This window comes from Primulina eburnea, chromosome 1 (genome assembly GCF_022965805.1).
Source record: "Primulina eburnea isolate SZY01 chromosome 1, ASM2296580v1, whole genome shotgun sequence".
Lineage (NCBI taxonomy): Eukaryota > Viridiplantae > Streptophyta > Magnoliopsida > Lamiales > Gesneriaceae > Primulina > Primulina eburnea.
The window spans coordinates 2,837,716-2,862,713 of record NC_133101.1 but is presented as its reverse complement, the minus strand read 5'-3'; the positions used below and the strand labels follow the sequence as shown (position 1 = coordinate 2,862,713).

The 24,998-nt window shown below is 33.3% G+C and overlaps 3 protein-coding genes across 4 annotated transcripts; all 3 read left to right on the top strand.

The window, feature by feature from the left end:
* The first annotated feature begins 1,882 nt into the window (after nucleotides 1–1,882).
* On the top strand, nucleotides 1,883–10,827 carry LOC140813791 (uncharacterized). Its single transcript, XM_073172563.1, is given in 25 exon segments — nucleotides 1,883–2,140; nucleotides 4,051–4,181; nucleotides 4,545–4,629; nucleotides 4,787–4,840; nucleotides 4,956–5,047; nucleotides 5,130–5,233; nucleotides 5,402–5,474; nucleotides 5,587–5,986; nucleotides 6,317–6,634; nucleotides 6,729–6,932; nucleotides 7,120–7,215; nucleotides 7,311–7,374; nucleotides 7,552–7,679; nucleotides 7,802–8,048; nucleotides 8,151–8,266; nucleotides 8,358–8,476; nucleotides 8,652–8,775; nucleotides 8,862–8,920; nucleotides 9,334–9,430; nucleotides 9,508–9,680; nucleotides 9,682–9,701; nucleotides 9,948–10,049; nucleotides 10,120–10,235; nucleotides 10,453–10,512; nucleotides 10,715–10,827. Coding segments are annotated over 25 exon segments (3,120 nt in total). The 5' UTR covers nucleotides 1,883–2,092; the 3' UTR covers nucleotides 10,805–10,827.
* Nucleotides 10,828–11,975: 1,148 nt separating this feature from the next.
* On the top strand, nucleotides 11,976–14,445 carry LOC140813678 (uncharacterized). Of its 2 annotated transcripts, none has more exons than XM_073172438.1 (2): nucleotides 11,976–12,129; nucleotides 13,592–14,445. In XM_073172438.1, exon 2 carries the CDS (start codon nucleotides 13,726–13,728, stop codon nucleotides 14,275–14,277), a length of 552 nt encoding a protein of 183 aa, XP_073028539.1. In that variant the 5' UTR covers nucleotides 11,976–12,129; nucleotides 13,592–13,725; the 3' UTR covers nucleotides 14,278–14,445. The 2 variants fall into 2 exon arrangements, with proteins under 2 accessions (XP_073028539.1, XP_073028452.1); XM_073172351.1 differs by having other exon boundaries at nucleotides 11,977–12,129; nucleotides 13,503–14,445.
* Nucleotides 14,446–15,134: 689 nt separating this feature from the next.
* LOC140813614 (rab escort protein 1-like) lies at nucleotides 15,135–23,735 on the top strand. Its single transcript, XM_073172244.1, is given in 12 exon segments — nucleotides 15,135–15,457; nucleotides 15,459–15,651; nucleotides 15,653–15,885; nucleotides 16,591–16,713; nucleotides 19,272–19,371; nucleotides 20,920–20,958; nucleotides 21,169–21,409; nucleotides 21,508–21,583; nucleotides 21,834–21,993; nucleotides 21,995–22,030; nucleotides 22,863–22,949; nucleotides 23,300–23,735. Coding segments are annotated over 12 exon segments (1,623 nt in total). The 5' UTR covers nucleotides 15,135–15,215; the 3' UTR covers nucleotides 23,393–23,735.
* The last annotated feature ends 1,263 nt before the right edge of the window (nucleotides 23,736–24,998 follow it).

Genomic DNA, 24,998 nt, shown 5'->3' with positions numbered 1-24,998 from the left:
TTCCTCTATTCAAATATAATTATAAAGTCTACACATTTTTCATCTCTTTTCAAAATGAAAATTTAAAATACAAATTGTCTTATTGAAGATATGTAAATGTTGATTTTGCTGAATTTTTACATGATATATATCAACAATTATGATTATTTTTTTAGATATTAAAATATTTAATTTTGTATCTGACTATAATTGATCTGATTAATTGTTTAACCACTGGTTAAGTGACCCATAGCTCCGATTTCAGGATGCTTTTAAAAACTATGCTTATTTGTGTTATATTTATGCTATTAATTAATAAATTTTTACACTAATTAAATAATGTTGTATATATTAAACAAACTATCAATTAAATAAATTACTATTATCATCATCATTATTATTTAGTATCTCAATTAAAATTGCAATGTAAATATTTTTTAACATGTTTTAAAAAATAAAAAAAAATTAATCAAATTTATTATCTTATAAATGACACAAAAATGGACTTTTAAAAAATATCTATTTTTGTAAAAGTTTGATAGAAAAAATAATATATTTTTTAGATATATTTTTATATTTTATATCAATAATAGTTCCATTCAACCAACACATCAAAATCAATTTAAGAGGAGAAAATTGTTATTTTGATTTAAACGTTATCTCATATGATATAAAAAAATTTATATAATATTTTTTAATCAATAATTTTAATAAAATTTCAAATACTAATATCTACTATTTTAATTACTAATTACATATAATAACATTACGGTCATCACACGGATGAAATATTAGTTTATATTAACGTTTCAGATCTGATTAAAATTTATTCAGTTTTAAATTTTAATTTTTTTATGCTATTGATATTGATGGTTGAACTATTTTAGTTAAATCAAACATCGACTATAGTCCAATAATTCAAACATTTGTGTACGTGTAATATGTAAGATGGATCCCCTTGCGAGGTGCAGACTATTCTTTATTTATTTTTTCTTTTTTTTTTTCCAATAAAAACTAAACAAGTGCTTACTTTAACTAAAGTTTAAGACTGACTTTTTCAAAATTAACGTACGTCTCACCATCTTTACAACATTCCCTCAAAAAAGTTATAATTCTATTTTTTTTATTTTTTTATTTCAAAATATCTTTATTGTATTAAAATATCCAATGAAAAGGGCTCATAAATTATCTAAACTATATTAATGACTGTTAAAAATAATATTTTAAAAAGACTGTCAATCAATATTTAAATATTTAATTGATAATTCAATAGTTCATGTGTACTTCGTGTATGATTAAAAATCTTTGTTCTTTTTAAAGTTGACCTCTTTTAGTATTTCAGGACATATGATTATTGCACCTTCTTTCAGTAATTGTATCATTTATAATTAATGCGAATCGAATTTATGAACTTGACTCTGATGTCGATTGTATGATCGAACGTTTGTCACTTTAACAAAATTTATAGTTGATGTAATGATAAAACTCAAATATTTTAAACCACGATCAAACTCGATAATTTGATAACTCTATCCAATAAAAATAGTTGTTGTACTTCAAAATGAAAGAGAGTGAAATATTTCATACAACACTGCAGAAGGATTATTTATTTTTGGACAAGTGGATTTGATTCGGTCGGTGGTATCGGTTGAAAATTTGGTAATCAAGAGACGAGAATCACTCTCACACCCCGACAAAAACAAAGGCCGTGTGTCTTGCGATTTATGGGATCAAACGTTGTCAACTTACACGTGTACGCATGCAAACAAAAAATGGAGCAAATAAATAATAAAAAATACCCACCGGCCAAGTCACCTGCCCCACACCCCCTCTCCCGATTAACTGCAAGCAAATCCAACCGTTACGATATTTATATTCAATTCCTGTGATTCTTTCTTTGGTGTCATTCGTTTATTTATTTATTTCATCGGTGTGTCCGCAAACCCATTGGCGATTCTATCCAAGAAACATCGCCTTGCTTTCCTTCTACTTCACTGAATACTGTATAGCTTTTTTTTATTATTATTATCATTATTATGATTATTTTCTTGGGTTTGTCTATTTTTAGTAACACTTCACTGATCTGAAGGAGAGACAGACCCTTTTAATTTCCATGGCCACTTTCGTCAAGAAACTTGTTGAAAAGGCTTCTTTGAAGAAGGTAATGTGTGTTATCCATGTTTCTGCCTAAATCTCTATCTTTTTTCTCCGAACCCGTCTTTCTATTAGTCCAAAATCTTGTTGCTTTGTGGGTGTATAGTATGCTGTTCTTGATTTGTAATTTCGTGCCTTTTGGAGTACTTTGTTTAGAGAGTGTGTGTGTGTGTTTTTTTTTTTTGCATTATTTTGTCTTTTAAAATCCTTCATTTTCTTGTGATCGAAGTTGGGAAAATAGAGGCTTACATGTTAAATTCTTAGGACATTGTGGATTTGTAATTACCCTTTTTCAAGTGTTACAATTTCGGTTGAGCGGTTGACATCTATATATTGTTTTTCTTTTGAAAATAGTGATTCCATCCCGGAAAATTTTTACGCTAAGATCATCTGTATGTTTGAATTTTTTTCCGACTATTTGGATTTACAACTTTTATGTTTGATGATTGTGCTAATTGCAGTTTACGACTATTAGCCTGGAAAATTCGCATGTATTTTTGGCAATGAGGAGAATATAATGTAATATTTTAAAAGTGGCTACACTGAATTGGTAGAAAGCAGTAACATTGGATTTTGTGGGGCGTTGTTGCAACAGCAGTTTCTCTTTTATTTAATTTTTTTTACTATTTTTAGACAAAAGAATGAAGAAATAAATCAAGTATGGAAAAAGTTGAGGATAAATATTGTATGAATCCATATAATGCAGTTAAGTTTATGAGAAATGACGAATTGGGAAAATATGCTAAATTTGGAAGATGTTAAGAAATATATTGTTCACATTTTTTCTGTAAGTAGAGATTTAGGATAGCACCAAAAAGAAAGAATTTTAATGTTAGTTAAAGATCTATCCTGAAATTGCTTCTTATTAATTAATTGTTTGGGAAAATAGACAATAGGGACAATAGGGAATGAATTTTCCAAAACGATGTTTTACAACCTTTTTCATCAGTTTCCCTATTTTTTAGCAAAAGAAGATTTTTTTTGCAGTTTGATTGAGTCTAAATCGATACTTATATGGCTCGAATGTGATTTTATCAGTATTAACCAAGCGAAGAAAACAAGAGGTAACAAAAGAGTATTGCTTAGTTAAGAGATAAAGTGCATTTTATCCTACTTTAGAAATAGAACAGTCCAAAGTTTCTTTTGGAATGTTAGTTGTGAGTTGGATATTTTAATAGGGAAACATATATTTCTGATGGTTTGTAATCAAGCATGTATTCAAATGATAAAAACCATTGAGAATCAAATGTCTTGATTAGTTTTTGGAGTGCGGCACACATAGTTTACATGCGTAGTGGATGAAGTCCTGAAACTTGTAAATTTGTACCTTTCATCATTCAAAAAAATGTCTTCATCCAACTTAGAATTTATCCTAATAAAAACATATGCATTACGCTGGCTTCAGAGCTGACGAAAATGTATAGGCATAAATTCTGAAATTACTTAATTGTGTTGTTCGTTGTTAAAGCTAATAATCTTTTACGCGAGAATACGTATACAATTTCGTTGGGGTGTTGGCCGAGTTATAAACAACTCAACATGTTTTGAACAGAATACAGGTTTAAATAATAATAGTGAATGGCTTCAATCAGCATCTCAAGGTCAACATCCGGGCAATTATTTTATACAGTTATTGGAGATCGTAATTTAAATTTGGATTCAAAAGAAGATGATTATTTTGGACAATGTTGGCCAAACATAATAACATCAGAATATATAAAAGAATTATGAAGAGTTATGTGACTTATCCTACAAAGAAAAGCAGCCTATGAAGGCACGTAGGAAACTTCAATTTAAATTTTTTAAGTGAAGTTTTAAAAAAAATTCTCAGACTTGTCGAAAGATTTAATGAAATATTCATCAAATAATTTGGTTATTTATTTTTATTTCTCTAACCTTAGTACATTGTCTTTGCAGCCTGGAGGGCTTTCAGATACTTTGAAACCTGATGATGTAGACCCCCGCTTGGTTTTCCATTATGGGATTCCACCCGGATCTTTGTTGCTGAAGTATAGCTCGATTCGACAAATCCTCGCTATTGCAACTAAGTGAGTTTCTGTTTCAGATTTTGGTCTAAATAATATTGCTATTTCTTCTTTAGAGTTTATTCAATATTTCTTACCAAATACTAGAATGTCTTTGTGTTATTCATGAAGCGATACCATGTTTACGGAAGTTATTCATAATTTTGTTTCACATAGTCATCCACTGGTTGTCAAGTTTTTCTTCATGATAAATGAAGGAATTGTTATGGTGGTTTCTATGACCCCTAGTATCCTTTCTTATCACCTTACACGATGAAATTGACTGTGGAAGTCTTCAAAATTTTGATATACTTTGTAAGAAGGTTTTGTCAACTTTACAAGGTTTAACTTTTAAGTAGATAATAATCTTACCCACCCTCCTCTCAGAGATGGACGAATCAAATTATATGGCAAAGATGGATCGCAAGCTCTGCTGGAATCACCAGAAACAGTACCGAGCAAGATTTTGCTGGTAAACTACTCACATATCTTCCTCCGACTTATGTGATGTGTATGCTTATAAGAAAGATTTAGTGCTTCGGCTCCATGTACTGGGAATGAGTCATCCCTCAAAATTTCCCACTTTTCAATGTTGGTTACTGATGTCAAGTAAAAATATTTGTTGACAGTTTATGGACAACCAAGGTGTCCTTGTGAATGTAAATGTCAATAACCATATCGAGGCAAGTTAGTCGACTTACCAGTATATTTATTTGATTGTAAAATATCTCTTGATCAACATATGTGGCTTGAGGTAATTTATTTCTTATATCTAATATTTTAAAAGAATCATTATAGGTATGGGATATAGATACCAAGTTCTTGTTCACTGTCCATCGGTATGAAAAGGAAATCACCTCAATTCGTGCCATACAGCATGCACCTTACCTGTAATGTCATCAAACACAGTCAGGATTCAGTTTACACATATATCAAGTTCTATTTTTTATATACATTTCTTGTTTTCTGTAGGTATGTTGGAGATTCTGCTGGTTATATATCAGTCCTGAGGGTCGATCAAGAGCAACGGTACATTGAACAAATGATATACCATATCCCTCTTTCAGCTTCTCGTGGTAGGATTAAATCCTGTTTAGCCCTCTATGAATTTTTATCTCTTGAAATTGAACAGCACATATTTTTCTCCCATTTATTTAATAAATAATTTGTCTGACGCAGTCATTTCTTTTACTATGTGTACTGTTTTCTGAACATTTTGCACCTGATGATCAATCCATATACAGGCAAAAACAATGAAGTTGAAAGTGAGATTGCTGTAAAATATACACTGCCCCAACCTACAGCAGAAACTAAAAGGCAATCTCCCACCACATAAATAATCTCCCTTAATTTTCAGGCTTTGAAAGGGGCATAGATCTTGTTGCATGATTTCAATAATCAATACGACATTTCTTTCATATCATTTCAGGGTACTTATTATCCATTGCGATGGAGTTATTACATTATGGGCGATTCAAGAAAGTACAGTCATTTTTACTAGTGTTAGTACCACATTGCAATCTCTATATCAAGAAACAAAGAAGGTAACGGCAGCTTGTTGGGTATCCACGGCTGGAACTAAAGTTGCTGTTGGTTACAGCAATGGAGATATACTCCTGTGGAGTGTTCCATGTCCATCTGATTATAAGACCGAACAAGTATCAATAAATGAAACAAGTAGTGGTCAAATAACACCTGTTTGTAAGCTGAATCTTGGATACAAAGTGGACAAAATACCAATATCGAAGTTAAAATGGATTGATGCAGATGGAAAATCAAGTCGACTATACGTTTTAGGAATGTCCGAAAATTTTTCTACCAACTTACAGGTATCATATTGCCCTTAACACACTGTTTATGTTCTTAGAAATCGAAAGATCATTTTTTTTTATAGAATTGTCTTAATTTTTACCTCATGTTAATACTGGAAAATAAAGAACTTGATAACGTATTCAGCCTATACTTTCTCTAGAAATACTGAGATAGAGACGCCATGTTTTCTGGTTATATAAAATAAAATATTTTAAATATCGAAAATTCCAGATGTTAGCTATAATCAATTTACAAAAGTATCATAGACCAGATTCCATAGAGAAAGGACTTTACTGCATGGATTTACTTTTTCCTTATCTAATTTGCGTAAGAATGTCATGTTACAGGTAGTTCAACTAAATGAACATACTGAATCTCGCACAATTAAACTGACGCTTAGCCCCCCCGAGTCTCTAGTTGACTTGGAGATTATTACAAGCTCCATCGAACATAAAAGACACGATTCACTTCTTTTGCTGGGGAAGTCAAGTCAAATCTACTCCTACGATGATTGTTTGATTGAAAGGTACCTGGTACAGTGCCAAAACAAATCATCACCTTCACTTCCGAAGGAGCAAATGATAAAGTTACCTTATGGAGATTCAAGCATCACTGTATCAAAATTTATGACATGTATTCCATCCATGCAGTATTCGTCAGATGAGGTATGTGCATAGGCCATGGCAAATATGATAATAATGTTGATATGAGAAAAATCATAGTCTCAATATTTGTTGATATATTATATTTGTGCTGCAGGAATTCAATATTGTGGCAAAAAACAGTTTGCCACTTTTTCCATTTGAAAGAAAGCTAAAAGACGGAAGTAATTCAAATTCAATGACTTTTAGTCCACTTACCAGGGCTAAAAACCTGTTTATAACTGGGCATGATAATGGAACAATTAACTTCTGGGATGCTTCTTGCCCTCTTTTCATTCAAGTTGCATCTATAACTCAACAGGTATGAAGACGTTTTGAGACAACTTAGGTATTTGTAATTTAGCTTCATCTCTTGTTTGTTTTGATAAATCCATCGATCGATTCCAGTTCTTTTACTGTTGAAACATGTAGATCATGTATATGGATCAATGAAAATGAGTATTTTCTTCCTGGAAGGAATCCTGTTTTATTTTGATTTGATTGTGCAGAGTGATGATACTTTTTCTGTGAGTGGCTGCGCATTGACAGCATTGCACTTTGACTTCGAGTCTCATACTCTTGTGTCTGGAGATAAAAGTGGAACGGTAATACGGTCCTGTCAATAAATTTGTAAAAAGCAGTTTCTGCTCCATGTTATGATCTACAGTGTACTAATATTTAACGCTAATCTTTCATTCAGGTTCGCATATACGTATTCAAATCTGAAGCATTTGCTCCACAGAGCTCTTTTGTATCTTTTCAAGGTACTAAATTTGCCATCTAATTTGCGTCAAATTAAATTACCAGTCACTGTATATATTCTCCCTGCTAATGGGGCAAATTCAGTTGTGATGTTGGATTCGGGTCTATCAATATCATGTTCCGAGAACAAAAACTTTGGTGCTTCATTTGGATTTTTGAAAGATTTATGACGTTACCAGGAATTTCAAAGAAAGGAAGCAACCCCATTATTAACAGAATCAAACTTGCCAAGGTTAATGGTGCCGTACTGTCCATAAACATGACAAAAAATCTAAAACAACTTGCTGTTGGGACAGACCAAGGATATGTAAGATTTCCTTTTCTCTTTTGTCTAAATTCCCTATTCAATTCAGTCAGTTTTTTTTATTATTGTGGAGTCAAACATCCTACAAGAAAGATTCTTAATTTATTTCTGTATTGTAACTACAGGTTTCGTTGGTTGATGTGGAAGGGCCTACCATCTTGTATCAAAGACTCATTGCCTGTGAATTTTCAAAGGGGATCATTTCAACACATTTTGAGACCTGCAGCTTCCATGGTTTTGAAAAAAATATTTTGCTTGTGGCAACAAAAGATTCATCAGTTTTGGCACTCGAATGTGACTCGGGAAATACAGTAAGCTCCAGTTCGGTTCGTCCAAAGAAACCATCTAGAGCTTTATATACACGGATTTTGGGTGAGTGTCGTTTCTTTTTCTTGCGATTTGGAAGATGGTGCTTGTGTCTCATGGCTTGTACAATGAAATATCTGAAATGTAAGCGTCCATACTTCTTGACAGATGTACAAGGAATATCGGATAACATCAATTCCAACAACACCATGACAAAGCAATCATTGGTATTGCTTTGTTCTGAAAAAGCGGTTTATGTATATTCCTTATCGCATGCAGTCCAGGTATGAGCACTACTATCATGTATAGGTTACTGTAACTTTGCAGAAAAAGCCAATTGATTTTTTCCATTCCATTTTCATGATCTCGTGTCAGGGTGTCAGGAAAGTACTCTATAAAAAGAAATTCAATTCCTCTTGTTTCTGGGCATCAACTTTTGGATCTTCTGATGATGGACTTTTGCTTCTTTTCACCAGTGGAAAATTTGAGATTAGGTGATGATTCCTTACATGCTGGTACCTATTTGATTATCTACACTGGAAGCATCGGTAGTTTGAGTTGGGGGTGAGCATGAAAATGCATATGTTTTCATCTAGAAAATATGCGTCACTCTCCCAGAATTTACCTTGTTGTTTGTCACCATCTTATCACTGTTGATTTAAATTCCAGGTCGCTGCCTGAATTATCTCTTACAAAGGAAAGTTCATTTAGAGGCTTCGCATTTTCAACCTTGAAGTCACCCTCGACATCAGACATTATAGTTTCATCATCCCAGGATGGTGAACTCATTATTGTAAGTTTCCATTTTTCACTTTTCTGCCAAGATATCACACAAGGTCTGTTAGCTGATAAGCTTTATATTCTCCTTGTATAATCCAGGTCAATGGCAATCAAGAACTACTTTTTGTGTCAACTTTGCTACACAAGGAGGCTTACAGGTAATAAGATCTATCAAAAAATATTTACATGCGATTTTGGGTATAGAAATATTTACGATGGTTTGTTAAGTATTTTTAAAAAAATAAAAACAGCTTTATGTTTGGGCAGGACAGTAGAGAAGGGTTTGTTTTTAATCTGCGAAGCAGATACCATAGAATCCACATTTTTGGCTTTTGGTTTTCAGATATTTAAATGTCTTTGGAGAAAAATATTCCAACTAAACACCATTTTTTTCAGAAAAATGGTTTTTCTGGGTCTAATTTTTCTTGCTGACTTCTTCAAACTTTGCCCAAACAATTAAACTAATCACTATTATTTTGTTTATGCTATGCAATTGGGCAAAACAGAGCGAGTTTATGCTTATTTTTACGTGTATTTTGCATGCTATTGTTGTCTACTCCATCCATCCAAGGCTTCTGGACTCCGTCACCCAAGTTTTTAACAAAGACCTCGTCCATGCCCAAGGGTGCATCAGTATCTCTTCGGCTCCCCTCAAAGAAAAGAAAAAGGTGTTAATGGGCTCGTCTAAAAGATGTGGTGTGTAGATATGTTTTTGAATTTTTTTCTGACTGATTTGGATTGATAGGGTATATTTGGATCATTGGTGAAAGACAATAACACTACAAAATCAAAGACAGGGCTTGAGGTGGAAAGCCATGATTCTAGAAGAAGTATTGAAGAACTATCAACGATATTTTCAAAAGCCAACTTCGCAATTCAAAATGAAATTGAGACAAAGGTTACTAAGTACGAGTGAGGAAGACGTGGAGCTGGATATAGGTATTTTTGTGACAAATTTTAAACAACAATCTTTTGTATATGTCTTATGTTTTAAGAAACTTAAAGAAAATCCAATCAAATAAGTGAAATCGCCATAATAAGTGAGCAAGAACAAGTGAAATAAAAAACAATGAAAAAGAGAAGGCATAATCTGGAACATGTATTTATTTTTTGTTTCTTTACTTTCTAAATTATTTTTCGAGTGTTCTTCCTGTTTCCAATTATCAATTCTTGTTTTTGTTCAAGATGATATCGACATTGAGGACGTGAAAGAGAAACCAAAAGGATATCCAGTTATTGCCGGATTGAATAAACAGAATATTACAAACAAATTTTGGGCAATAAAAGGTAAGTCCAAAATAGCTTATTACAAATGAAAAATTACCATCACATGCACTATTTTTTTTCCGCTTTGCAGGTAAGTTGAAATATGCGAAGGTTAAGAATGAGAGAGTACCCGTGCATGAGCTACAAGACGAGAAGACTGGTGCTATTGATCAAATAAAGAAAAAATATGGCTATTCTTCTTCTGGTGTGAGTACATAAATCCATGAGCCCAAGACAAATATAATTAATCCTCGTGAGGCTTAAATCTAACTTGATGACATGCTGCACTGATCAAATTACACCTGACCAGTTCTTTTCCCTCACTAAGTCCCTCTGAAAAATTATTATTTCATTTAGTTACACAAATTTGAAGACTGAAACTTGGCCATATGTCTGATAAAGTTATTTGTATGTTTGTATGAAGGAGTCGAGCGTTGCAAATATTGCTAGGTCCAAGCTCGGCGAAAATATGAGGAAATTGCAGGTATGACATCCCCCCTCTTTACAGTCCCGGAGTTTCTTCTTGTGTAGCTATGATTAGTTGGTCGAACCAAATTTGATAAAACCGTAGTCGTCTCTATGGTTGTTGGCTTCACAAACCAAGTCATGAAGTTAATTTTCATTCTGAATCATTTGTCTTGCATTCTTGAATTAAACTAAAATATAAAACGATTTGTTCTGGGCAGGGAATCAACATTAAAACTACAGAGATGCACGATACTGCGCAATCATTTTATTCAATGGCCAGAGATGTGTTGCGGTTCGCTGAAAACTGAGAAAAACGAGAAGGGAGGTTCCTGAGCCTCTTAAATCCTTGATATTCTCGAACTTTGGTAGTTTTAGTTGCAGAAACTTTGTATACAAACGGTTGTTTTCTGGTATTGGTATGCATGTGCATGCGAGTGCGTGTGAGTGTGCGTGTGCAAGTGTAAATATGTTGTGTTTCGTGCTATGTTCAATTGTATATAATTTATAAGTTCCACAATTTCAAGATTTTTGTGTTGTATGAAGGCATCTACCTGTCATAACAAATATTCCAACTGTTATTCTAACAGTAGTCAATATTATATTATAGTTCAAACAGCGATACAGTCAACAATCCATTCTGCATTTACGTTAAAAAGTCGGAAATATGAGATTTCCACTTCAATAATAGTTGTGGAAGGTTACTCGACTACGACTAGAACAACCCTTAAAAATGCTCGAGAGAAAATCAAAAAAGAAATACTTAAGCCATCCAATATGTACGTTGAATGTCGACTAAGCAGGATTGGACTGGACTGCTTAAAACTTCGATTTCCCTCCATTCTCCCTAAATCCTTGCAATTAAAATGAAGAAAGACAGAGGGGAACTCGGCTGATATCATCAGCTGACATGAAAAAACCGATTAAAAATTATCATTGTTTTCCATCACCCCGTGCCAAAGTTTCATGTATTGGATTCTTGATGTAGTACCTTGGACTTTATGTTTAGATGGAGTTTTCTCACGTTATGTCGTGAAACTTTTTTTAATGGTAAAAATTTGTGTGAGACTGTCTCACGGATCGTATTTGTAAGACGGATCTCTTATTTGGATCATCCATGAAAAAATATTATTTTTTATGTTAAGACTATTACTTTTTATTGTGAATATAAGTAGGGTTGACCCGTCTCACAAATTAAGATCCGTGAGATGGTCTCACATGATACCTATTCTTTTTTAAAAAATAGGAAACGAGAGTAAATGAAGAGTGTAGAATGTAGATGACCATTTCTATTCAAATTGGATAAAATGATCATTCTCATTATTTCAATGTCATATTAATTATAAGTATAAAAAATTAGATGAGAATTCTTTCTACCAAATATGCTATGGCGTAGTTTGGTAATTTCAAGGGCATTTACGTAATTACAGCTCGAGCACCAATTGAATTATTTTTATCCGGTTTTGCAAGCCTTCTCTATTTCATATTAATAATAACAATAAAATAATTTAGCTAGGGTTTCCTGGTCTTCTCCTCGCATCGGTCTCCACTTCTGTTGCGTTTTGGTCTTCGTAATCTGTGTACGCCGTCGTTTTAAGATTCTCCTAGGCTGCGCAGCCATGTACGGACAAAGAGGGTAAGTTAAACGATCCTTGTTTGCTTTTACTGTCGTTGTTCCGGATCATTTCGAGTTGATAAATGCTTATTTTGTTGGTTTTTGGAAATCGGAATTTGGTTCTGTGATTTTTCGTTTTTAACCTTTTTAGCATGTTTTTTTAAAGATATGTTAATTGGAAGGGATATCGATTTCTTGAATATGGGGAATTTTCAGAATTTTACTTTTATTTTGTCTTGTTTGTGTTTGATTTGCGAAAACATCTCGGCTTAAGCCATGATCGATTCAGGGAGATGCTTATGTGAACTGATTATTTAGCCTGTCTAGAAATTAGGCTTATCTAGTGTACAAAATTACTCAGTGTGAATCTGTTCCTAGGAAATGGTATTAGAAGTAGCCAGGTTTGCCTGTCTTGTTCTTGGGACCTCAAGTAGGGTTGTCAATTCTGTAATCACAATTTTGCACTGTGGTACTAATTTAAAATTTTGTCATCCATATGTACCTTCTATCAATTTATACGAATTATGTTTATTTTAAAAGAAATCGGAAATTATTGGGTGTAAATTTCTTTTTCTGATTGAATCATGGAATATTTAACATTTTTCCTACTATTTGCCTTCTATTTCGTCGTTTTTTGTGGGATTGAGTGAACTAATTAGGATATTTTGCATTGGTTGTCATTTTAGTCAAAAGCTTTGGCAGATGATCTCAACTCCCTCGGTATTGTGAGCTCATTATCTAGAATTTAAGCTATCTCCATATCCAGTGGCTCTCAATTCAGCAACCTAAAAAATTATTTAGTTTAGTTGCTTAATGTTGATAAGAAACAAGGTCTGCTTATTGTTTCGGACTTTAGCTTGCTTCAAAGTAACTAACCAATTTCTTGTCTCAATAATGATAGTATGTTTGCCTTGGGACTTCCTGTAAACTGGAAATGACATATCTTCCAAGAAAAAATCTTTTATGTATTTGTTCATTATTTCAATATTTATTTGTTGGTAATAAGGGATTCAACTATGGCAAATTCTTACTGATGTATTTACATGCTTGTTAAGTTTATCTGAAATTCTGAAGTCATTAAAACCTCTTTAGAATAGCGATCCTAGATTGACTGCAGAAAACTGATGAGTGAAGCACCAAGTTATGCAGCTGTTACTCTTGATAAAGCATGAGTAATCATTTATTTCTGGATGTTTTTTGTATGTATGTACTGCTTTGGCCTTCAATAAAATGATGTGTGATTTAATCTGTCATTGAGTCCATGAGATATGGTTAAAATGCTTCAGATATAATTAGTAGAACTAGATTATAGGAGAAAAAATGGGTTGGGATTGGCTTTATTAACAAGGTTGAGCGGGGGGGATTTTCCCTTCCTTGGGTATGAATAATTGAAGGGCAATGTTTGGGAGCGGGGGGGTTTCGGACGGGTACGAGATCGGATCAAAGAGACCAAGAATGATGGAATCAAATCCCTACTTCGCAGTGAGAAGCAGTTCAGACAGCCATCAAAGGTATGGCTATGGCAGCAGATTCCAGCCGGCTCCTTTTCCAGTTGTTCGTTTAAGGGGTCTTCCCTTCAATTGCACAGATGTCGACATTTTCAAGTTCTTTGCTGGAATGGACATTGTGGACGTCTTCTTGGTGAACAAGGACGGTAGATTCTCTGGAGAAGCGTTCGTGGTCTTTGCTGGGAATATGCAGGCTGAACTTGCTCTTCAGAGAGATCGACAGAACATGGGAAGAAGATACGTGGAAGTCTTTCGTTGCAAAAAGCAGGAATATTACAATGCCATAGCCGCTGAGGTGAGTGAAGGAGCTTATGGTGGGGTAGATAAACGTGGATCCTCACCTCCAGCTCGACGGAAGAGATCTCCAGATAAAGATAACATGGAATACACGGAGATCTTGAAGATGCGTGGTCTCCCATACTCCGTAAAAAAATCAGAAATCGTGGACTTTTTCGAAGAGTTCAATGTCGCCGAAGATAAGATTCAGATCGGGTGCCGCTCTGATGGGAAAGCTACTGGAGAAGCTTATGTTGAGTTTGCTTCTGCTGAAGAGGCTAAGAAAGCCATGTGCAAGGACAAGATGCTGATCGGATCTCGGTATGTGGAACTCTTTCCTTCAACACCAGACGATGCAAAACGATCTGCGTCAAGATCACGCTAGTGAACTGAAAGTGTTATTCCTACCAGTTGATGAAACAAGTTGGTTTGAAATGTTGGATCTTCTTCGTGTGATGCTATCTGGGTAAACATACTGCAATTCTGATTTGTTTATTTTTGTTTCCATAGCTGGAGGATTTGAGTTTGAGTTATGAACTTATACTTCGTCCTAGCTTCTGTTGTGTTAGATATTGCCCAAGTAAACCACGCATCATTTAATTCTTTTTTAAAAAAAATATTTTATTTTTTAAATAACAAGTAAAAAATCTAACCTTTTTTATATTAATTAATGAAATCTTCACTTATAATTTCCTAAAAAAATATAATTTATGATATAAAATGGTACAAAATATGTCATCGATAATATAAAATCCAATGTGTTCATGAATTATATAATTGAATTTTATATTATTTTGGATCAATAATTTAGTCTAGGTGATGACAAAAGTAAATTAATTTTCTGTGCACGATTTCATTTATGTTTATATCACCCAAATTAAAATCATTTTTAACGAACAATTTTTTTCTTTTTATTTTAAAATATGGATGTTTTGTTTTGTTTTTTAGTAAATTTTTATGTTTGTAATATAAATTTTATTATCGTTATTTGTGTAATGTAAGAGATCATTTCTGTCAAATAATTTCGAGCAAAAATTATGATGTTTTAACATAGTAAAAATTAATAAGTATTTAATAATTTATTGTTTTTCTAAATATTTTTTAATAAAATTAATATAATATAATATATTTTATTTTATTTTGTATGTTTGATAATAATTTACTTTTATTATTTTGGATTTATATACCTTGATTAAAATAATTTTATGAAAATATCGATGAAGATCAATTACAATTTCATTTTCATAAAACATTAATTTTACAAACAAATATTGATGCGAGGATTTATCAGTCTTCTTCTACCTTTGGCGTAGAGGATCGCCGATGGAGGAAGAAACGACCTCGTATCCACCCATTGAACCTTCCACTTTTGACCTCATAATCACCGGCACAGGTCTCCCTGAATCAATCATCGCCGCCGCCGCTTCAGCAGCCGGAAAAACCGTCCTACACCTCGATACTAACCCCTTCTACGGCGCTCACTACGCCTCTCTTCCCCTAAACGATTTCGTAACCTTCCTCCAATCCCATTCGAAACCCTCCAGAGTCCCTGATAGTGATGGCTCCATCCCTCTCAGTCACTCGGTCTCTCTACTCCTCCCTGGAAATCAGCTCCCACTCCGAAGAACCTCTCAAAAATGCTAGGAGATTCAACCTCGATTTGGCGGCTCCCCGCGTTTTTCTCTGTTCTGATTCCATGATCGATTTGATCCTCAAAACGGGCATTAATCAGTACATGGAGTTCAAGAGCGTAGACGCCAAGCTTTGTAGGAGATGTAGACGGGGGATTATTGAATGTGCCCGATTCTCGTAGCGCCATATTCAAAGACCGCAGCTTGTCCATAACCGAGAAGAATCGGTTGATGAAGTTCTTTAAGCTCGTGCAGGCTCATTTTTCGGAGGAAAGCGAGGAGGACCGGATATCCGAAGAGGATTTGGAGAGTCCCTTTGTCGAGTTCTTGAGCAAAATTGGGTTGTCGCAGAAGCTAAAATCGTACACATTTTTTCTTCGCCCTCTATCTATCTACTTCTGTTAGTGATTGTTTTATTTTTTTTTACATTATATGCTTGTGTTACTAATTATATTATTATTATTTCAGTGGCCTCTGCTTCGCCGAGGCTTTTAAAAAAAAAGGAGATTTACATAGTTTAAATTACAGTATGGTTTACCTTTAGTAAGATTGTTCTTGAACATTTTAATTGGGTATAAAATTCAGACGCTGTACGATCACATACCATCAGATTACCCCCTTGAGTTACACTTCGTTAATTGCTGTGTATTCTTAGTCATTTTCTTATTTGTAAAATGGTTATATTGCAAATAAGAGCATCTGAATTGTGGAGTTGTCATGATTCTTTGGGATAGTTGTTGACATCTCTCAGGTTTTGCTTCAATTCACTAACTAGTGTGCCTAATCCAAATTTCAAGTTTCTACGGCTAAGAATCACTTTGCTAGCTAGAGCAGTTATTGCACCACACCCCAACATTCTTTTAACTGGATTTGTTTGGTTGACTCTCTGTTTTTTAACTTAAAAACTATCAGTAATTGAGAGGAAAGTACTGCTAACTAGCAAGTTTCATTTTTTTTTACTGAGTGTTATGGTCATTCATGTTGAAACGGATTTGCAAATGGATTCATAGCTTGTAGTTTCCTGGTTTGGTTTATCTTTAATCGACCGGCGTTAGTTTTTCCTCCAGGATTATTTTATATGCTCTAGTGAATGCCAATTATGATCAGGACAACATTGAAGTATGTAAAGATGTTGTAAATACTAAAAGCGGGATTAGCCGTTTGGCACTCCACCACTCCTCCATTGGCAGGTCAGTTCTTTGCCTTACATTTTATTTTATTCAGGAGCTATCTGGTGATCCTAAAAATGCTTTCGTCATTTCTGGAACTACTAGGATGAATATATAAAAAAGAAGTGTGTATTAGGCGCTAGCTTCGGCTTCATATGCATGCAGTGACATAATTTTATGTGACAGTAATTGGAAGGCGACAAATAGAATCGCATACAGGAAAGATGTTCCAGTACATGAGGATTGTGTGATTGTAGGGTTTGAGGATTGATGTATCTACCAAGAATAACATATGCACTATCTATTTCTATCTCTTAACAACGACCTTGAAATTGGACTCCTATTTCCGTTTTACAAAAAGCTATCCTTAGTAAACATTTGTTTGATACAGTTGTTTGTCCAGTTCATTAAGTTCATTGGATGCTTTAGATGATTTTGCCTCTAGATCTTGATATGCCTCCATTAAAACTTCAAAATAATAGAACAAAGATCAAATTGAAAGATTTTATTTTGATGTGGATTCTTTATTAAAAAATAAATTAAGATTTAGAGCATAACCACGAAGGAAATGAGAAGGCTTTGAAAAGTTAGATTTAGAATTGATAGATTGCCAGGAGATCTTAGATATTCAGTGTAGTTGGGAATGAAATTGGAGTTTCAGGTTTCATGGGAGATAAGTATGGAACAAATTTAATGTGGGGTTGATGGGAAGCAGGAGGTGTTACACTCCCATCTCATTTTTTTCAGGTTTTGCAGTATCATAGTATGTATTCAAATTAAACTAAGAAGGCTTAGAATTGAAATTTGGAATTCAGGAGAGATAAAGAATTTAAGTAGATCTCAGAGACAAAAAACACGAGGTTTGTACTTCTCGAGTTTTCTTGCCAATCGCAACAACTTGTAGTCTTACATTCAGTGCTCGGTCATATGCGAATTTGTTTAATAAATATCATGTGTATTCTATCAAGAGAAAAAGTAGACTGAAATGAAGATCAAGACTTTATTAATATAAGGAGACTCAGGACAAGGAAATGGGTTCGATGTTTTGGTATTTAGCATACATATTGTGTTGTATCTTGACTAATTTTATCAATATATGGAGACTCGCAAAAGGAAAACGGGGTCAAAATTTTTGTAATTGACGTACATATTTTGCTGTATCATTCGTAGTTTAGATGACGGGTAAACTGTTCCATCTTTTGTCTATGACAAACTATTATGCGTACAGTAAGACTTTAGGAATTGTGAGTTAATGCTGAGTGAGATAAAATTTAAGAGAAAAATACTAGAGAACCTAATAACAAAGATTTATATCCAAAAGCCCTAGCAATTTTCATTTTATCTTAAAACCCATTATATTATTTTTAATACCAGAAAATTCAAAATATAAAAATCCTGTTTTTGTTTCCATGAAATATTTCTAGATTTAAAATCAGTTCAATTCTGACACATTATATTAAAACAAAATTAAAATTTAAATCTATTATCTCAATATTAAAGAAAATCAAATTATAATTAATGAACCAACTTAATTTGGTAATTGTTTTCTACTTCTCAAGGTATAAAATGATAGACCAGAAAGCTCGACTAGAAATAATCAGCGGAAAAATTTATTTATTAATACTAACTTATAATTATTTTTCAATTTTTTTTATCAGTTCAGTTCAGATTAGATTATGTATTGTGTTAATCCTACGTAAAATAAATCGTATGCATCTAAAAGTGCGGATAAAATTGTTACAATTAAATAAAAATTTGAAATAAAGAATATTACTAACTTGATAAAAATTTGGAATAATCTTTTCAAAGGTAAAATATGATCAATAGTTTGTTTGACATCTAAGTAGGGGTGTTACGGGGACAAAAATAAGGCATGTTATTATGTTAACAGTTTGGGTTTATTTTGTTGTTATTAAGAATTGTAAAATGGACTTTCAAATGATTTATATTATCTTGCGTGAACCTCTGAGATTATTTTTGTAATTAATATCTTTTATTAATAATTTTGTTTCCTATCACAAAAAAAAATTGGTAGGGTTTTTTTGATGTAAAAGTTTTTATATTGGGTTTTCAGTTGATTTCCAAATTTTAATGATCTTTTTCAAGAAAAGTCATAGATTCAAATTGGAGGTTGCCAGTCGCCACGGACATTCATCTACTAATTGTTTAAACTTGTATCATAGAGTTGATATTAGAGTCTTCTATTCGATTTATTGACTCATGGTCCAAATGTATGACTTTCAATCTATTTGTCTATTTTATGTCCGTGAAAATTTGATAACATCTCTTCTGGTCACCATATGCATCAATCACTATTCAGTTATTCTTCTCTCTTCATGTTTTTGGGCATTTTATTGTTCTCATTGACATTTTAAGAGTCTGATTGATGAATAGTATCAGCTCATAAATGATAATTACAGTTTTTTAGACAAGTAAACTGAACTGGTCACGCATTTTATATGAAATCGGATACTTGACTGTGTTCTAATCATTCTCATAATGTATTATTAAAATAAAAAATAACTAGCTAAATTATCAAAAGCAATGGTCCTTCATGGCATTTTGCTCAAACATTGTAGGTTTGCTAATGCAAATGGGGCTATGATATACCCCATTTACGGTCAAGGGGAACTTCCTCAAGCTTTTTGTCGTCGTGCTGCTGTAAAAGGTTGCATATATGTAAGCATATATTACATCTTTTGGATTACTGGATGACCCTGGTGTCAATTGTGTATCTGATGCTTTCTGCATCATCTTGGGCTTTGTGGTTATTAATTTGTGATAAATACTCTGTTCTCTCTCTTTCTTCCTTGGTCGATCTATTTTGTGGTTATTAATTTGTGATAAATTCTGTTTCTCTCTCTTTCTTCCATGGTCGATCTATTTTGTCCTTGAATTTATGTGGAACCGTTGAAATATTCTTCTGGTTTTGTGGTGTCTATGTTGAAATGTCTGGCAACTGATTTAACCGTTTAAGACATGCAATTTTTTTAATTTAGGAATTTTCAACGTTTATATTTTCTCGGTTAGTTATAGATTTCACCATTTTTCAGTTTGAAATTCAACAGTGAATAATAGAGACAGAATGACCTTTGTCTAACATCTAGCACGCGTTTCCTCTCATAGAAGAAAGAAATATAAAAGAAATAAATGATGCAAACAAAAAAAACTAATTAGAAGCTACACGTAGACTACGAGGCATTGTTTTTGTGTTTATGGATTTATTCCTGAACATTGTAGGTCATAGGATCGTGATTGTTTTGTTGTCCGTTGAAAACGCCTTGAGATATCATCATTGTCAGATTGTACACGGTTTTTGTTTCCATGATTGTTTTGTTTTGCATTGAAAACGCCTTGAGCTTTTAAGCCTTAAATGTGATGTTATCGAATGTGGTTATTCTGTAATTGTATCTTGAGTCAACATGTTTAGTTGGAGAATGAAAGGCAGAACTTATATAAGTGGCTTAAAGAAAGATACACCTTGAGGTAATTAATGAGACTGGGGTGTTAGGAAGAGGGTAGAGTGATTATAATTTCTAATGTCGTGACATCTTGATTTTACCAGTGAGCTACCATCTGGCGAGTTTCCAATGATACTCAAGGAGCATTACGCCCTAAAACGTTTTGCCACTTGTACATTATTTCATGGAATAACAGGAAATGATTAAATTTCAAAGCTCATGACAAAAACTATTGCACAAAACGAACAATGAAATCTCGAAATAAAAACATTAATTGAAAACAGACTTCAAATAAAATTATATCACTTATTTTTATGTTCTAGGAAGGCAAAAACTATGCAATCAGAACTTGAAGTAAAGAACCATTTCGAAAGAAAAGATCTTGATCAAAGAAATAAGTGATAGCAAATACTGCGAAATAACAAAACAAACTCCATGTTCATGAAGTGACTCAAGGAAGAAGCCTCTAAAAAAGGACAAGTTTGGAGAGAATGGTGAATAATAAAGATTATGTTTGATGTATAGCTTTGCATCTTTTTGGTTCAAGCCATTCTTTTTTGTTTCTATAGATGTTAAAATATGCTCCCTTGCTTTCATGTGAGATTTTAAATGTGGAAAATTTGCACTGACACGTGGTGATATTTAATAATATTTTTTCCAGCTATCTTTATGTTCAGATATCTGCAAGTAACTGATATTAGTTCTTTTTTACCTTTTTTCTCTTTAGCTTTCTCTAATGCTTTCCTACATCAATTATGCTGTACAGGTTTTGCGAATGCCCATAGTTTCTGTGCTCATGGATGAGGTTTGAAATGATTTTATACATAATTTGTGTATAAGAAATTTATCTTGAGAGTGCACGAATCTAAGACAAACTTACATGTGCATGTGGAAAGTTTGTTACATGGCATATCATTTTCAGTTGTCATATTCGTGCACTTTGTGGAAGTTTGTTTTCATGGCGCAAAGTGTATTTTTATATGACTTCTCATATGCCAATATGGATTTCCCACAGGAAGATGGAACATATAAGGGTGTCACCTTATTTTCTGGTCAGAAGTTATTCAGCTCTCGGTTGATTCTTGCTCCCTCTTTCACAATTCCATCACCATCGATTCCTTCTTCTGCACAGGCATCAAATTCACGTGATGCTGGCCATATAGATTCCAAAGAGAAGGTTGCCCGGGGAATATGCATTGCGAATAACTCAATCAGATCTGAAGTTTCTAATTGCCTGGTGTTCTTCCCTCCCAGATGTAAATTTATAAATCTTAACGTTATTTGATTTGCCTGAATATCCAATTTTCTTTTATTTATATTTCATGTTTTTAATTTGTCAGTTCTTTATATGCAGCATTATACCCTGAACAGATAGCATCTGTCCGTGTATTTCAGTTGAGAAGCAATGTCATGGTTTGTCCCCCTGGGATGTAAGTTGTACTTCACCTATTGTTTCCTTGTCTCCTTCGAAATTTTGATTATTATTTCATTCTTCCCTCCCCACGTATAATTTTTGGAGAAGTGCGTCAATTTTTATCTGGATGCTAAAATTTTTTCATTGTGAGGTTGTTTTTAATGGGCAATTTTGTTTGACTTGTAGTATACTGTGAAACGAATTTCTTATATTCAGTACCTGGATTCTCCTGCAATACAAGTTACATTGTCCAATATGTCATTCAGGTTTGTGACTTATCTTTCAGCAAGGTCTGTTGATGCTGTGGAAGGGAAGAAGTTATTAAATGCAGCCATAAACGCACTGTTCTCTATTCCTTTATCTGGAAACTCAGAAAGCTGTGGTACTGATAATTCAAGTGAAAATATAGAAGTAAAACCCAGTTTGACTTTGGAGCGCCTTGTATATGCAAGAGCTGACGAAAGTATGGTTGTCTTTCACATTTTTTCCATGAGAAGCTTAGTTGCATTCTTAGTTCCATGGACCTTGTCTTGAATGTTTTTTGTGATGTTCTCTCTGAGCTCGTGATGTGATATTTTCATTCTTAATATTTTTTATTTCAGTAACATTCTGCTATCATTTATGCCATTGTCCCTTGTTCAAGTTGTCACATAGTAGGTGGAACACTTGTCACAAACGAAGAAAAATTGGATTTAATTTAATTTTGGGAAATTAACATTTTGGAAAGAAATATAAGAGATAAATTTGTTACTCATTCATTGCTAATGCCACTTTTCTACTAATCTGTTGACTGTGTTATTAGTGTTAAGCTCGAACGACAGTTATGCCCTATCATCGAGCAATTTAATGTGTTGGGTAAATATGGTGAATGATCAAATTCTGGATCTTTTTCGTCAACAAAAGAATGTCAGTTAATTCTAATTGTTTTTCTTGGAGTAGTTGAATCTATCCCAATTTACTCTACCTAATCTCAGTGAGAGATCCTTTCCAAGGGCCATTCTTTTTTGTGTAAATGGAAGTTTTATCACGTGCTCCAGGCAATGGTTCACAGTAAAAACTGACGACAAACACTAGTCTCTACTTCTATCAAATTGTCAGATGGAAAGCAGCCTTTTTTATCTTTATAGGTAATATACTCTATGTGGTCACGATCATTTATGGTGGAAAGGATGTGTGCAGGCTCGTGAAATGGGGAATATCATTCCTTCCCAACTTGGAAGATATACTCCTTTGTATTTCTGATTCTTCTCGTCTGTTCTGTACTTGTAGTTTGATTTTTTGTACATCATTGTCAGTTTCCAGGAGCTTTGGATTCCATCAGCAACACGCCGATGCCAGACGAAGATCTAGATTATAATCATCTTCTGGACGCCTCAAAAAAGGTAAAAAAAAAAATTCCCTAATTCGGTTCCGCAATATTTGAAATTCTTCTAATCATACTACCATCTTTTTGTGAAATCTTTCCTGGTTCTTCCGCTGATTGTGTTCTATACTCTACTCCTGGATTGAAATAGAATACACAGGCTTCATAATATGACCACATTTGAACCCATACGCACCTGGATATTCAATTTGAAATAGTGATTAGAAATAGCTAAATTTCAGAACATTTTTGAGGCAATACACATATAATCTGAATCACGGGCATGAAATATAGTTGTCTTAGCTCCTTTCCGCTGCATGTCATGGTTAAATTCTGACAACATGATAAATGTTTGCTGAATCCTGGCAGTTATTTCAAGAAATATACCCTGGTGAAGAATTCCTTGCAGCGACAAGCTTGTCGGATAAGCATCCGAATTATGCTGACTCTGAGCTTGATTAATGAAGAAGTATTCGCAAGACTGCTGGAAAAGTTCCGTTGCCTTCCCAATATTCTAGGGTGGATTGAATGGCAGAGTATGCGAATATTTTTATTTGAGAATCTGAGTCATTTTGCCATTTTTTCACATGTAATGTTAATCATGTAAATGATAGGTGAAAATTAAGTTAAAATTATGGGGGCAGGACAACTTAGTTGGCCTGATTTATTGATAATTTTTGGCCTGATTTATTGACAATTTCCATGTGTACTGTAGGCTTGATCTGTGAAGATTTATTTAATTTACACAATGTATCAAATATCTCGGATTCTTTGACGTGCAATTCTATGCTTTAATTTGTTTGCAGCCTTGTGTTGAATCTGTAGTCAATCAAATTTGGGACTGTTTCAATGCAAAATATGTTGCAATATCCTTCCATGGAATCGTTCTTTATTTGTGTTTTGTAACGTGGACTTAACTTTGAGAACAATGAGAAAATTCCAGTTTTAAAATATAACCGTTTTATGTATTTTAGACATTGTCAACTGCGATGAGGTTGTCTTCACACTATTTAAGAATTACTATTATGACTATTTTAAACATGATATTATGTCTAAGTCATAGATCAAAAAACATGGCAAAAAGATTACAACCCAAAATAACATTTTGATTAGAATTATTTCTTAACCTTCCCCCCTAGGGAAAATTATATTTTTTTTTCTCATTTTATATGTTATCAAATTTCAATATTATATTTGATTTTTGACAATTTTGATAATCAAATTTCACTCATAGTTTGTATATTTTGATTTTTGAATATTTTGGTAAATTTTCATTAGGATTGCTGATGTAACTCTATAGTTACTCTATACGTCAGCACTGCAATGATGTCATACCAGAACTACATCGAAAAAATGATTAGAGTTGCTAAAAAAAAACAAAGATAGCCGATTAATATTGAAATTTGACATTATAAAATACCAAAATCACAGTAGAACAAAAAAAACAGTTTTCTTAATTATTTATAATTTGTATTTTCCCTGAGCAATGGAAGATAGACTCTTAAATGAGCAACTTCTAAGGTAATGACATTGAATAAAACCAAATTAAAATTTTTTTGGCAGTGAAATTTCCTATCTAATTCTCCTTGCGTTCCATGAACCTTCTTGGAATTGTGATAATAAACTAATTTTAAAAATGCGAAAATTCAACGAAATTTAATGGCCGGAGAAACCGAGTAATTGAAACAAAAATGGACAGATTGGACTATTATGGAAACCGTCTTTCACACCAAGTCAAAGTCTCAGCGTACTATCCATTTATTTTAAACACATTTCTCATCAATAATTATCACAAATGAATTGTATTTTCTAGCTCTTTTATCAAGTTCAAGGATAATTGGACTGGTATGTAAAAGTTGAAGTATATCAAGGCAAAAATTTGTGTGAGACGGTCTTACGAGTCGTATTTTGTGAAACATATATTTTATTTGGGTCATCCATGAAAAAATATTACTTTTTATGATAATATTATTACTTTTTATTGTGAATATCGGTAGAATTGATCGATCTCACAGATAAAGATTCGTGAGACTGTCTAACAAGAGACCTACTCATATATCAATCTAGG